Here is a 13,936-nt window from a genome sequence, read left to right on the forward strand (position 1 = left end):
AAAAGAACTTATTACTAACAAATTGGCAATGGCATCTACTATACAATTACTGAACGATCGTAATGCCAAAGCATGCTCTATTGTACATATATTCTTGACGTATTGGAACCATCTCAACTTACATTCGACATACGATGCTCAAACCCACGAGCAAAGGATCCTAAACTCATCCCGATTGACAAGCGAAGGCAAATAAAAGATTGGAAGATTTGAAGAAAAGGAAAATGTGCAACAAAGAAAAGAAAACCCAAAATCTCTAAGCCAACCTAAACCAAAATGGTATAAAATAAAGAATTTAATTTCTAAGAGCAGTTATGTTATTGGGAAAGCACGAACGCCGAATTCTGTCGTACCGTGTGGTTAATTATTTCATGCGTTTTTTATGATTTGTTCTTATTTAACACGACAAACTAGTGACATAAGGTGACGATTTTGATGAGAATATGTGAGAAAATATGTTAAAAAAGGTAAGTAGATGCATAGTGATAGCTCGTCTTGACGGATTAGAAGATCGTTTATTGTTAAAATTTAATTCTACTTTCCGGGGATTGCACGTGAATGTTTATACAATATGCTCCGTCTAGATTTGTGTCGAGATCTCGTAGGCATAGCTGTTTCCAATGTGAACGACAACTGATGACTGACTGATCTTAAGGTCCTATAGGTATTGTCCGAAATGCTATGAATAATCTGACCTCAACATCCCATGACTATCTGTGTAGAACCTGGATACAGACCCACAGAGCCATGGGACAGTTCCAAGAGGACGATGTTAGTACTGCAATGTAGGTGTCAAGAAAAATTACTTGTAACTGCATTGGGGCATAAAGATAAAAACAGGCTTCTGCTGTCATCGTATTAAAATTTTTAACCCCGATCCCAGAGAGGATTTAACTTGCAATCTTGAGTATATTTCTATTCCACTGGGAAGAACTCTACGAATAAAAATGCATGCAGGCAACAACGTCCACAAGTCTTTGTACAACACTGGAAAATTTCTATTCTCAACTATCGATAATGCCATCGCAATCAATGCAGTTCAATCCCTTGGGTAATAGAAACTTACCAATTATATCGTGTCCCGAGGGTATTTGTGGAAAATAAAAAATGAACTCTCCATTGCTTTGTTGTAATTCAGGCTGTGTCATTCGAACTGATGCAATGACCCTTCGTAATGCATCAGTGTTAATAGCGTGCTTGGTCTGGATCTTCCCCATCAGCCTGACAAGCGTTTTCATTTAGTAGGAACCTCACAAATTGGAAAATGAAATAGTAATTAAATAAATGATAGTCTGGAAAAATATTGTCTTCTTTTGTACTTATAAACTATTGTACTTATAAAATATAAATAGTTGTGGAAATGGATAAGACCATTACATAAATGAACATAAATAAATTTCATAAAAGATTAAATACAAATTTGAAAGGCCTCTGCATCACTTTAACATTATAGGAAACAAAACAGAAAATAATGGAGAGATAAAACTGATATAACGTTGCACGAATTCAATACTTACCCAATCAGAACAATTTCTTTACATTAATCAAATATGTTTTCTTATATCCAGTTCAGTTCTTCGTGCGCTACTAGACATGGTGTAAGCTAACATTTTTATTAAGTTTGGTTCACTATTTTTCATTCACTCAGAGCAAACATCAGTAAAACAGCAACACTATCTAAACATATTTGTTAAATCAAAACTGCATTACAATCAAGGTTTTTGCTTTGTCAACCGGCGCAGTGATAAGAGGATCTAATAGTGTACCTAATTGCACATTTTAAAAGCATCCTTTAATGTAGATAATATTTCTAAAAATCTCTCATACCTGCTAGCATTCCACTTGTACCAATCGATGCTCATTTGTGTTTCAAATTTGTGCTGTATGGTTCCTACTCTAAACAGCATCACCTTTTAACGTGACAGTGGACAAACGTGCGGATAAGAAATAATCAAAAAAATACGCTTTATTCCCATCGTTTCGAATGGATGTTTACTTGATGTCACACAGCAGTGCGACTCCACGCAATGTCCAGTGGCGCGGATTAAAGTCCGTCTCGAAATCGATCGACCCGACGTACTTCTGATCGGTACGCTGCGGCTTCCGGTAGATGGGACATTCGTAGAGCCGCGGATCCTTACCAGCAGTCGTGTTGATTGCGTAGATGTAAATCACCGGCATCTGTTCGTACAGTACCTTTGCTTTGGATTCGATCAGTTTGCCACTGCGCCGATCCAGTGATGCACCTGGAGAAAGTGTGCGATAAGGACATTTTAGGCACATACGGTTTACACGGTGAAAGACAGCCGGGACACACCTTCAAGAAACAAGCCATAAACGTAGACACCTTCCTGTGGTGGATCGTGGATGTCTTCCTTGTTGTGGCGCGTAATTTGATTCTGAAGCACAACCGAATCGAGGGCCCAACCTTTATGGGCTCGCGTTACCTCCTAGTGATGATGGAAGCATGCCCCGTGAATGGGGAAAAAATACATACGAAGGTGAAAGGAAACAATCAAGTCCATATACTTGTGCAAATTTTAAAAAAATAATCAATGGAGAAAGTCGTCTTGATCTAAAACTTACGACGAAATTTATAGCATTTAAAGCGGTTTTAAAATGAATGGTCTTAAATGGTTTGATAAGGAAAGAATTAAATTATCTAATTCATGCTTTTGCCTACCGATTCATAAATGATCGAGATGGTTGAAATAAGTTTCTTTTCACTCAAATAATGCTTTAAAATAAAAAAGAAGGAAAAATAATTAAAAAAATAAAAAAAGATTTAAAAACTTGAAAATTTCCTATAAAATTACAATTTTATAAATTGATTTATTTTAATGCGAATTTGTTGATATACGTTTCTTTTCACTCAAATAATGCATTAAATAAAAAAAATAATAAACAATCATAAAAAAAAAACATTGAATATTTCTTAAGCCTATAGCTTTTGCTTTTTTTGGGAAATTTAGCAAAATTTTAAAAATTAATTTATTTTGATGTGAATTGATTGGAATAGTTTCTTTTCACTCAAATAATGCTTTAAATAAAAAAAGAATAAAAAACAATCAAAAAATTAAAAAAATCTAAAAACTTGAAAATTTCCTAAGGCTATAGCCTTAGCGTTAGCATGGATATGCATAACGCTCAAATGTTGCTTAACCATGTTTCAAACCAAACCCAAAATTTAACTTCATTGGTGTTCCAATTAGTCACCAGTACCTCACCAAGAGTCAACTATAGTAAACGATTTGCTTTGCTTTGATCTCTTCTTGTTTACGTTAGGTACGGCAAGAAAAGTGCTTAGGAAAAAACACTTCATCATCACCGGCTCCGGAGACCGCACTCGAGACGCACTGTGCTGAACACAATCCGTTTCATCTCAGCGTGATATGCTATAAAACGATTGAATTTTCCAATCAACCTACTTAAAGCGGCTTTCCTTTTTACCGGGTTGCTTCCCCTTTTCCGACCCAGCCACATTTCATCCAGCAAGGCTGAGGTGCTGGATATTTTAAGTCGAAATCAGCATTGTAAAGCTTCTTTTCCACCTGAGATGCACCGGTAAGCTTGAAGACGATGGTAACTCAATTGCCTACCAAGAACATGGCTTGATGTCCAGCAAAACTAAAGCACCAGCAAGGGTAGTCTACTCAGCTGCTTTAACCGCAGCTGCTACGGTCCGGATACTTGTTCACCCATTGTTTACCGCTCGTTAGTTGTTAGTACATAAATCCGGCAACGGTCGGTCGGTTACAGCCGTCAGTTTACAGGTAGATCAGTGGTACGATACGCTGGGTTTGGCCAACCATCTTAGGAGTACTTTGTCACATACATCCTCAAACACACACACATACCTTTTGTTGTTTTGCGACATTGAAATTCTTTTCGCAACGTGACCTCGTTGACATCCTTCTTCTGGTAGAAGGAAAACCCACAAAGGTCTAACATGAAACTCAAACAAAAATTCTATGTTCGCAAGGAGCAGTGAACTTTTTGAGCGGCTCAACGGGTCGTTTTCTTTTACGAATGGATGAAGCCAGGAAGTGGCTGTTTTTGATGCGTATTCTAAACAAATAAGTAAATGTTTTTCATAGTTAAATCGGGGAAATTTGATGCTTTAAAAGGCTTAGAATAAACGAACGATTAAAGTAAAAAAGACTCTCGAGAAAAGGAGTTTACCCTTGGAAAACAACAAATTATCGACACGTTTGATCACAGCGCTTAAAAACAATTTAATAACGATCATCGTTTGGAATTTTCACTACCATTTATGGCTCATATTATTAAATACACTCGCCATGATTTTCTCACCTCCTTAGCGAAGAAATAAAACCGATTTTCATAAATAGCTCCAGCACTAAGTCCATCATCATCGCTATCATTACGATGGTAATCGACTTCATCAACAGTGTCACATGCCATTTTTTCCTGTTACACCAATTTTCCTTCTACCTGATAAGAAAGAAAATTTCATTTCTGTAGTAGCTCACACTTTACAGTCTTCCTTTTTCGAAGCTGCATTTCTCACGTGTAAGTACAAAACAAACTGACTTCTCCTCCAGCGGTAGGAAATAATTAAAACTGCTAAACAAATGCTTAACGTAGCTAATATCAATTACGATGTCGCTACGGTTAAGTGAACCATCAGACGATGCACTGTCGAGCACCGGTTCCGACACACACGGGCACGGTACAAAATGAGATGCTAATGATTAAATTAATCCTTTACGCAGTATCGCACACGCAGAACAGGTGAAACGCTTGATGCGATTCGACAGGATGACTACCGACCCTTAACAGTCCATCACGCACACATTGTATATCACAGCTTCGGTCCCATGACCTTAGCATGACGTCACTGGCATGTGAGGAACAATGGGCACGTCTTCAAAGTATTATGTTGCTTTTAACGACCTTTCCGTGCTTGTCCTTCATGGCGTTAGGAGACTTTCACCTTCTAGCTGTTGGCCATAAAGTGGGGAAAAACGCCCTTTGAATGAGGAATACTTTTTTGTTTTTCACCGGTAGATAATGTGTTCGAGGATATGAGATTTTTTTGTTGTCAAAATCGCTACTAAAAGAAAAGCGTTTGAAAGACTTTAAATAAATAAAGCGAGCAATGTTTATCCCCAACTTCGTCTGTACAATCTGTTCAAATAAGTATACTAATTTAACAATTTTTCACATACATGAGGAATATGATATGATATAACTAGACTATTATAATGCAATGGAAAGAAATGTTTTTCTCCCATCTTTAAACAACACAATAACAAAACATGCTACATTAAGAAAATCGCTCCTTATACACAAATCTATCCAGCAGCACACCGACCACGTAATGTGTTTGAATTTTGCATTGACAAATGATTCACCACGAGTTCCTGCTTTCCCACAGCAACTGCATGGCTAATGTTAATACTAAACACGATCGTAATAATACCATCTCGCAAGAGGTATTGTCATCGTATACGTGAGCGGCATGGTTGTGATACCGCAATCAGGTGTCTATCGATCGGTAAACCCAATAACCCCATCGAGTCAACGAATTATGAAGGTTGAGGTTGCGTCGATGCAATACCTTCAGTAAGTGGAGGTGCAAAATTTGTATTCTTGACTTATGACCAACACCGAAACACACCACCACGATGGTAGATTCTTTTCCGCTTCGTACTGCTGCGGTAACAAACAACGGTTCGTCATGAAATCGGAAACCAAGACGTACAGCAGGTGAGCGGTTGTTTCTTCGTGCCATTCGCAAGGAAGGAAGGTCTATCGATGTACTGCAAGTGTTACCCATGCTGGGCGTCTATCGTTCGAAAAGGATTGCGCCGATGGTTTGCCTTCAGTAAACAATAACGTTCTCCCCGGGGGTTGTGAATTCCCCCCAAACCAACCAAACGCATATCGTCTCCTTATCGCCTTACCTGTCGCATTGCGGTTAGGAAACCCTGCTGGTTGAAAAATCCCGTCATCCAGAAAACCTACGAGAAAACATTGCAAGGGCAAGGGAAGAAAAAGCGAGAAAGGAAAATCAATGAGCATAAGCAGAAAGCGACATTACTGTCGGCATCATTTCCGGTGCCATGCTGCAACGGTATGCAGTCGGGAAGCGTCGTACGACTACAGACCTTCGGCCGGTCATTGTTAATCCAGGTGCGAAACTGTTGATTCCTTTCGAGTAGCTCCGTATACCAGAAACCGAGCGTTGTTGATTCCCATGAGATCTATCGAGAATGGAAAAGGAAGCGGAAATGTATTGGATTTTCATTAGGCATGAAGCCCGGGCAGACTTCATTTTATATATTCCTCATTACGAGCTGAAGAAGTGAAGAGAAACTGTAAGAGCAAATGAAGAGGAAATAGCACCTAGCGGAATTATTTATGGAAGTAACTATTGGGGAAATAAAATTAGTACAAAGAGATAGAAGTATAATTCACATTCTAATGCATTCAAGCAAAAAGTAAACAAACTTGCCTTGGTTGGCAAGTTGGCTTGAACTCAATTACTTTAAAGACTGGATACAATTACCTTCTGCCATCTCTCGGGAATGCGAGCGTCGTACATGGCGTCCAGCGACTGGCGTAGGTATTGACTCATCACGATCGTTCCATCGATCGCAAGCCTCAGATCACACAGATTATTGTAAACCGTGTTGATGACTCGCTGCATACGATCTATTTCTTGTCTGTAGTGAAGAAAATTGTGTCCATTTATTTTGTTTTACACTACACATCACCCCGCTAGCTCATCCCATTCCCAGCCACGTACTCACCTTAAGAAAATGTTCATCGGCAATAAGGCTCCCATGCGTGTCAGTGATTCTTTCACCTCAAACGCCACGTACTGTGGTGGTAGCTTGCGCAACATATCGGTCGCTAGCTGAAATACGATGTTTTCACGCGTTTCACCCCCTCCTCCACCGCCCTCCTTGGGCTGCACGCTTAGGATCGTGTCCAGGATGCCTTTAGCGGTATTGATCTGGTACGTAATGTCCGCGTTCGGATGCAGCCCAAACACTTCCGGCGTATCGGTAGGTGGCAGCTGATTGATGTAGTCGACGTACACCTGAATGTTGCGCGAAATCGGCACACGGTAGCCCTTGTAAAACTCGAAGCTTGGCGTCAGCAGGTGCTCACTGAACCACACCTGCGTGAAGGTGGTCAGCAGCCGCTTGTCGAAGTCGTCGGTGACACGCCCACCGTACATTACCTCGCCGAGCATGTAGCAGAGTGTCTGCCACGATACTCCCTTCTTGGGGTCCATCTCGTCCAGGTGGTTCTGAATGAACTGTACGCTGGCGGAAAAATCCGCCTGGTTGAACTCGTACGGAATGTTCCATCCGAGCGGGCCAAACTTGCGCCGCTCCTGAACGACACAGTGCAGGAAGGCAACGGTGTATAACAACGGTGGCCATTGCGGTGCCGACGTGTAATCCAAGTAATCTTGCGTGAACGCAAGATAGCTACGCTTCAAACTGGCACGTATGCCTTGCGGTGGCTCGTTAGTAAACTTGATCGCCATTTGCAGCAGACCGATCGGGAATTGGGGATGCGTTTCGGTCGTTACCCACAGCCGGAACGAGTCGGCTACGTGTTCCGTTTCGATCAGCACGTCGATGATTTCGTTGCAGAAGCTCAGCGACAGATGCACGTTCTGCAGCAGTACCCAGCCGCCCGAGGCCATACACTCGCCCATCAGCTTCCGTGCGTGATACTCTTGACCTTGGCCCATCGAGACCGTCTTGAGCACGATGCCCTTCACCTTGGCCAGAACGGCGATCTGAGTGGTAGGATCGGAACCGATCGACAGGATACAGACGAGTGGGGTGCGCGGTTCCGATTCCGACCAGGTGACCTCCAGGTCGAGTATGTGCATCTCACCGTACTCCTGACCAAGGGAAGCTTCGATATATCGACGAGCCTGGGAGATCGTACGGTCTGGACTCCAAGATCGGATCAATAGAAGCTTCCGAAAGACATCTAGCTCGTGCTCGTAGTCGCACGGGATTACCTCCAGCTCCGGGCGCTCCGCCTCGTACCAGTTCTTCCACTCGCGCTCGTTGTACTCGATCTTCTTCAGGATACCCTGGAAAGTCTTGAGCTTGCTGATCTCGACCAGGTTCAGCCACGTGATGTCTAGAATCCATCGGAAAGGCTTCGCGGCGACCCCATTTAGGTCCAGCGAGGCACCTCCCTTAACGAACGCCATGAACTCATCGTGGCTGATATTGCCCTTCTGGTAGTCGATTTTGATCGCCAACATAAGCGTAAACAGCTGCTTGTGCCGCTCGTACAAAGAGCGACTCGTGAAGGCCCACACCTCGTACGTCAGGTACTTTAATATGATGTTGATGCGTTCCTCCGTGATATTGCTCTTCGTCGACTTGGTGATCGAGTTATCAAATATTATCAGAAACTGTTTCAGCGAGTTCTGGTACATCACATTTACGTTCGACATTTCGACGATCAGGAAGTAAAGTATTGAGCCGCGGGCGGCAACCGCACGGAACTCTTCTCGTGCGATCATAATCTTCTTCTCCGTCACCTCCGATATCTTTAGCTTCTGGTTCACCTCCTCGGCCGTTGTTTTCGTTTCCTGCAGCACCTCTATCAGCGCTTCATCGTCCACAAGCGAGCCCTCGGTCGAGGTGAGCCGACAGAGCAGATTGCCCTCGAGCTCCTTCATGCTGCGCTGATTCTTCATGACACTCTCAAACAGCTGCACTCGCTCCGCCTCGAGCTCTGATTTTTCCATCAGTATCACACGCCCCAACAATTGATCCTCCAGACCACGCATAGTCACCGTGAAGTCGATGATCGAAGTCTTGGAACTGATTTCCGGGCTGAACGGTGGGTTCGGTAGCTTCGTGGTGATGTACAGCATAAAGCCGGGCATAACATCACACTCCTTGTCACCGACCAGCACCTTTTCGATCGAGCCCGATTTGATAAAATTCTTCTCCAGCACATTGTCAATGACTGGGTCAAGCTCCATTCCTACGTCCTCAATCAGCAGTGGCCTGCCCAGCGAGAGACTATCTTCCAAATGTGTGCGGAAGTACTTGTGGTTAAGCGATGTGATCTGCAGCTCGTTCTGATCTTCTTTGGACTTGATCCACAGCTTACCTTGCGTTTGTGGATCGATCAGCAGTGGATAGCTACTCGATTTCGTCACAATCAGAGCATTCTGTACTGAGAGTTCATCGTTAGGTAGACCCTGTAGGTTCCACTCGGAGATTGTTGCCGAATCGACGAGCATGTTGATGATGTTCAAATTCGTCGTAAATGGAATGGTGCGGGTCTTCAGGATATCCATCCACGTTTTAAACAGCGTTCCGCGGAATTCCTGATTGTAGGGACCGCAATACGATAGGAACCCGGTAGCTAGTAGGACGTCACCCACCAGCTTACCCAGTTGTATCTTAAATTCCTTGCTTTGTTGAGTCCAGCGAGCCTTTTCACCTCCTAATCCATTAATTAGAGCCGTGGCGGCTGTCATTTTACGCAGACAACTGTTTGCCGCATCGGTTAGACGTTGTTTCTCCGACACGGCAGCATCGTACTGATCTTTCACCTTCTGCAACGCCGCTTCTCGTTCTGCCAATTGGTTTTCGGCCGCAGCCAAATCTTCCATAGCAATCTATGTGGGAAAATAAGTAAATGTGTCACAGCGTACCATGGATCACCAAGGTACAATGCATGCAGTATATTATTTTCTACCACGTCACAAAGGCCCAGTACAACCATTCCCTACCCCGTGTCTCGTACCCAAACCCTTCATTCTTACATACCCTTAAACGAGCTTCCTGCAGCATTAGGTTAGCCTTCAATGGCAGCACCTCTTTGTTCACACCGTGAAAGAATGCCATAGCTTTCGTCCACGATAGTAATCCCGCGACGTCACCGCATACGCGCCGTGCTGTGTCCATGTTGTAGTCCTCCATACGAAAGTATGGCTGCAGATGCTCGATCATCTCATCGTTGATCGTGTCTTTGGGATAGTTTTGCAGCTGCAACAGGAAAGTTGTGCTGGCCATCATCTTCAACGACTCCTGCCACGATGGCTTCGGCGACGGTGCGCCTGTATCGGCGATGACGGGGTGCAGCTTACGCTGGAACATAATCAGTACGCAGTCCATAATCCGCATGATCAAATGAGGCGGCCGTCCAAGCTTCCGTACTGTTGCAATGTGTGCCGGTTTGATCGTATTCAGTGCCGCTTCTGCCTCTTCCAACGCAGGTTTAGCAGCTTCCAGCTTCTCTTCGGCAAGTGCCTTCTCCGCCGCAATGTTCTGTACGAGCGCCTCGGCCTTCTCCTTCACGACCTGTACCTGATTCTTGAAGACCTCCGCTTGCATTGCTCGTTCCGTGACCTCAACGAGCACTCGTTCCGCCTTTGCGGACGCTTCCACCAGATCCTTCTCCATGATGGCGAGGTCTTTCTTCAGTATTTCCACCGATTCGGACGCCTCAGCCAGCTTCTCGAGCCCGGTGTCCATCTTATCCGCACCGTCGCACAGTTCACGGTGCTTCTGCATGTAGATATTTTTATAGCCGGCAATAAAGTTCAGGTACGACTTTGGCGTAACGTGTGTTGCTCGTCGGAACCGTTGATAGTATTCGTTGGACGTCTTCGACACCACGTCCTGGATTGTTCCGAGGGCATTCACCAGCTCCAGCTTCACGTCCGCCGTACATTCGATCGTGAAGTCCGCCAAAAAGTGGCTCGCTACAGCGACGAGCGCATCCTTGGGCCACGGCTGGAACCAGTCCACCGTGCAACCCGACACCAGTGCCGGAAAGCGCATAATCCTCCGCCGGAAAGTCTCCCCGACGGGAGAGAAGCAAAACACCACGTGCAGGTGGTGGCACACGCGCTGCAGGAAGTACTCCATGACCGTTTCCTGGGTGACGTTTTTCTTTTGATTTTCCCGCTTCATTGTCGGTGTCAGTTCCGATACAATTTCTGTTTGCTCGTCCCTGTTGAACAGATTCGAGATGACGCCGGATGAGAGAATGTTGTTCAGGTACTCCAGGAAGCCCTCCTCCTTCACATCCATGTCGGTGAAGAGGAACGTCGTGCCCTTGCCCTGTACGCCGCAGGACCGATAGAGCAGCTTCAGATCCTCTAGAAAGTTGGCCACATTGTACGAGCGCGTCAGACTGATCTGAAACGTCTTGTAGCCGGCGATGAAGGAGGCAAGCTTCGTCAGCGACTGCTTGCCCGAGCCGCCCACACCAACAAGCATCACGTTGCCACGCGGATGTCGAATAATGCGCGAAATCTTCACCAGATGGAGCATCGCATCCGGAAAGAACACTAGATCCATGCCAGTACCACGAATCATCTCGTTAAACTGTATTAAAAACATCTTCAAACGCTCACGTAGCACGTTAAAGCATGACACCGGTTCGTACACCTTCGGCAACTCCATATCTGCCTCCTCGCCTTCCTCACCAGTTGGTTCCGGTGCGTCTCGCATAAAGTCCACAAACACCGGACTCGGACCAGCCATCTCACGATACTCCGGTCCGAGATCGTCTTCCAGTACGGTCAGCATTTCGTTGATAAACCAATCTAGATCGCCCGGTACAACGAACCGGTCGGCGAACACGCGTGTGCACTCGTTCTTCCAAAGCAGTATCAGCACCGCCTCGGACGTGATCACCGTCGACAGCGTTCCGATCATACCCTGCCATATACGCGACAGATCCCGCAAGCTGAAAATGTAGTGAAATTTCGCCGGTGTCGGCAGTAACTGGTTGCGCGTGCGTTGCCACAGTATACGCGTTAACGGTACAATCCGTTTAACCAGCTTGCGCACCTCGATCGAGAAGCCACGCTTTACATTGTAGTGACCCTCGCCAAGCGTCCGGAAGATCGTATCAATCGACGCATTGTCCGGTATGTTGCAGTTGAACACGCTGAACTGTCGCTTCAGGCGGGCCGGAATGTCACTGCGACCACCGCCCGGTAGGCCCATCGCACCGGCAAACTGCACATCGATGATGTTGGTAAATTCGCCCGGCTTCTCCAGGCTGTAGAAGCCCTTCATGTCCATCGTCTGCCGAACGATCTCGTTCGTGATCTGATCGCCCCACTCATTGATCTGCGGCATGTTAATGTCGTCGATGAAGACCAGCAGCTTGCGACCACCGCCCGGGCCAAACATGTTGCCCAGCCGCTTCTCGATGTAGCTCTCGATCGTCTTTTGGAAATGGAACGGGCTGGTCGCCGAGGAGAAATTGAACGACCTGCCCATGTGTGTCTCCGTATTGAGCTTCTTCATGAAGTTCTTCATCATGACCGTCTTGGCCGTGCCCTGCTCGCCGATCAACAGGACGCCTCGCTCCTGCTTCACGATCGTCTGGATCAGGTAATCGATCCGCACGTTGTCCGCGATCGGTACGAGTATGCTCAGATAGTCCGGCGTCGAGAGCTCCGGATACACGTATGGGGTGACCAAAGTTTTCCACAACTGCCAACTGCCCGTGGGCGACACAAAGAAATCAAAGATCGTTGAATCGGGCTTTTCCTCGGCGCGGGGAAAATCCAGACTCCGATACTTCTCCCGTATGTGCGCGTCCAGCTTGAGGCGATCGGTTGAGTTGAGGAATGCTCCGAGCCCCCAAGCCAGTGCAAAGATGTACAGCCGATGCAAATGCTCGGCGGAACAGCTTTCATCCTTCACTTTCGGCTTCTCCTCTTCGCCCATATCATCTGCGGGAAGGTGAGGTGGGAAGCAAACCCCGTGACGGAAAAGTTCAGCACGGAGCTCGCAGCCGGTGCGCAACGCACCCGATACCTACCTTCTATGCTGCCAGTGTTCGACACTACCTCCTTCTGTTCGTCCTCGCCCGTATCCGGGATCAGACCGTCGAGCAGATAGATCATCTGCTGTATGATGTTGCACTGCAGTACCTCCATCATGAGCGTTAAGTTTTGCGTTCCCCAGGTGTATATCTTCAAGAAGGACGATTCAAACAGTTCCTGAAGGACTTGCTTCTCACGTGGACTGCGTGTCTTTAGCCATGCTTGCAGAACTGAAACAATAGAAACCCATAATGCAAACCAAATTCCAAACGAACCCCACCAAAATGCTATTGGCTTTCAAATGTACATTAAAATGCCATGTAAGCAATCGGTGAATTAAATTCCTTGGGAAATTGAAGTCCTGTTAATATCAAAGTTTAAAAAGATGAAGAGATACAACAAACGAAAGGAATAATTTCCAACGGATGGCGTTCCTACTCAAATTCACCTTCATTTTGAACCCTGAAAGTAATCGAAAGAAATGCAAATATGGTGGTGTGATACCACCAGTAAACTCACTCGGTTTCCAGTCCAGTCCGGACGAGCTCATGTACACCATACCGTTACGAGATACGGTAGCCGGCGACGCATTGTCGATGTTATGTGGCTCAAAGATGATCTTACAGGTCGGGGCCATCGACAGCCGATCGCCGTTCGCCAACGTGAGTGTTTTGTTGTCATCCAGCACAGAATTCAGGTTCTCGATCCAGATACTGTCAACCGGCCCATCCAGTATGAGCCAGGTGTATTCGCCCTTCTTCGCCTTGAGCGTTTTGCGCCACAGTGCAGAAAAGATACCATCCGTCCAGTCGTTCGTCGCCACATCCAGCCGCCCAAACATTTGGGCCGCCGTGATGGCTTTCGGGTTCATGCGCATTTCACGATGCGTTAACCCGATATCGGTGAGCGACTTCATTAGGACGCGAATGCAGGTCGATTTACCTGCGCCCGGTGGACCGAGCGTCATAATACCGTGCCGCACTTGCTGCGTTTCGTACAGCTGGATAAGTTTGAGTACCCACGGCGGATGATAGACCAGGCCGGCTTCCTCGACCTGGTTGGCGATGGCCGCCTCCAGTTCGGTATAGCTCGTCTTTTCGAGCGTCTGGTTCGGGA

At 45.8% G+C, this 13,936-nt stretch overlaps 1 protein-coding gene across 1 annotated transcript in view; it reads right to left on the minus strand.

The window, feature by feature from the left end:
* Positions 1-1,566: 1,566 nt before the first annotated feature.
* Positions 1,567-13,936, minus strand: part of LOC125765225 (dynein axonemal heavy chain 5) — a 22,841-nt gene continuing 10,471 nt past the window's right edge. Inside the window, exons 8-16 of the mRNA XM_049430139.1 lie at positions 13,340-13,936; positions 12,817-13,050; positions 9,798-12,727; positions 6,780-9,646; positions 6,536-6,692; positions 6,135-6,230; positions 5,931-5,987; positions 2,318-2,450; positions 1,567-2,246 (exon numbers count right to left, since the gene is read on the minus strand). The exon at positions 13,340-13,936 is cut by the window's right edge and continues 2,509 nt beyond it. Coding sequence (XP_049286096.1) covers positions 1,993-2,246; positions 2,318-2,450; positions 5,931-5,987; positions 6,135-6,230; positions 6,536-6,692; positions 6,780-9,646; positions 9,798-12,727; positions 12,817-13,050; positions 13,340-13,936 — 7,325 coding nt within the window. The 3' untranslated portion in view covers positions 1,567-1,992. The remainder of the gene's footprint in view (positions 2,247-2,317; positions 2,451-5,930; positions 5,988-6,134; positions 6,231-6,535; positions 6,693-6,779; positions 9,647-9,797; positions 12,728-12,816; positions 13,051-13,339) is intronic.

The sequence above is a fragment of the Anopheles funestus genome, chromosome 2RL (genome assembly GCF_943734845.2).
Source record: "Anopheles funestus chromosome 2RL, idAnoFuneDA-416_04, whole genome shotgun sequence".
NCBI classification, from domain to species: domain Eukaryota; kingdom Metazoa; phylum Arthropoda; class Insecta; order Diptera; family Culicidae; genus Anopheles; species Anopheles funestus.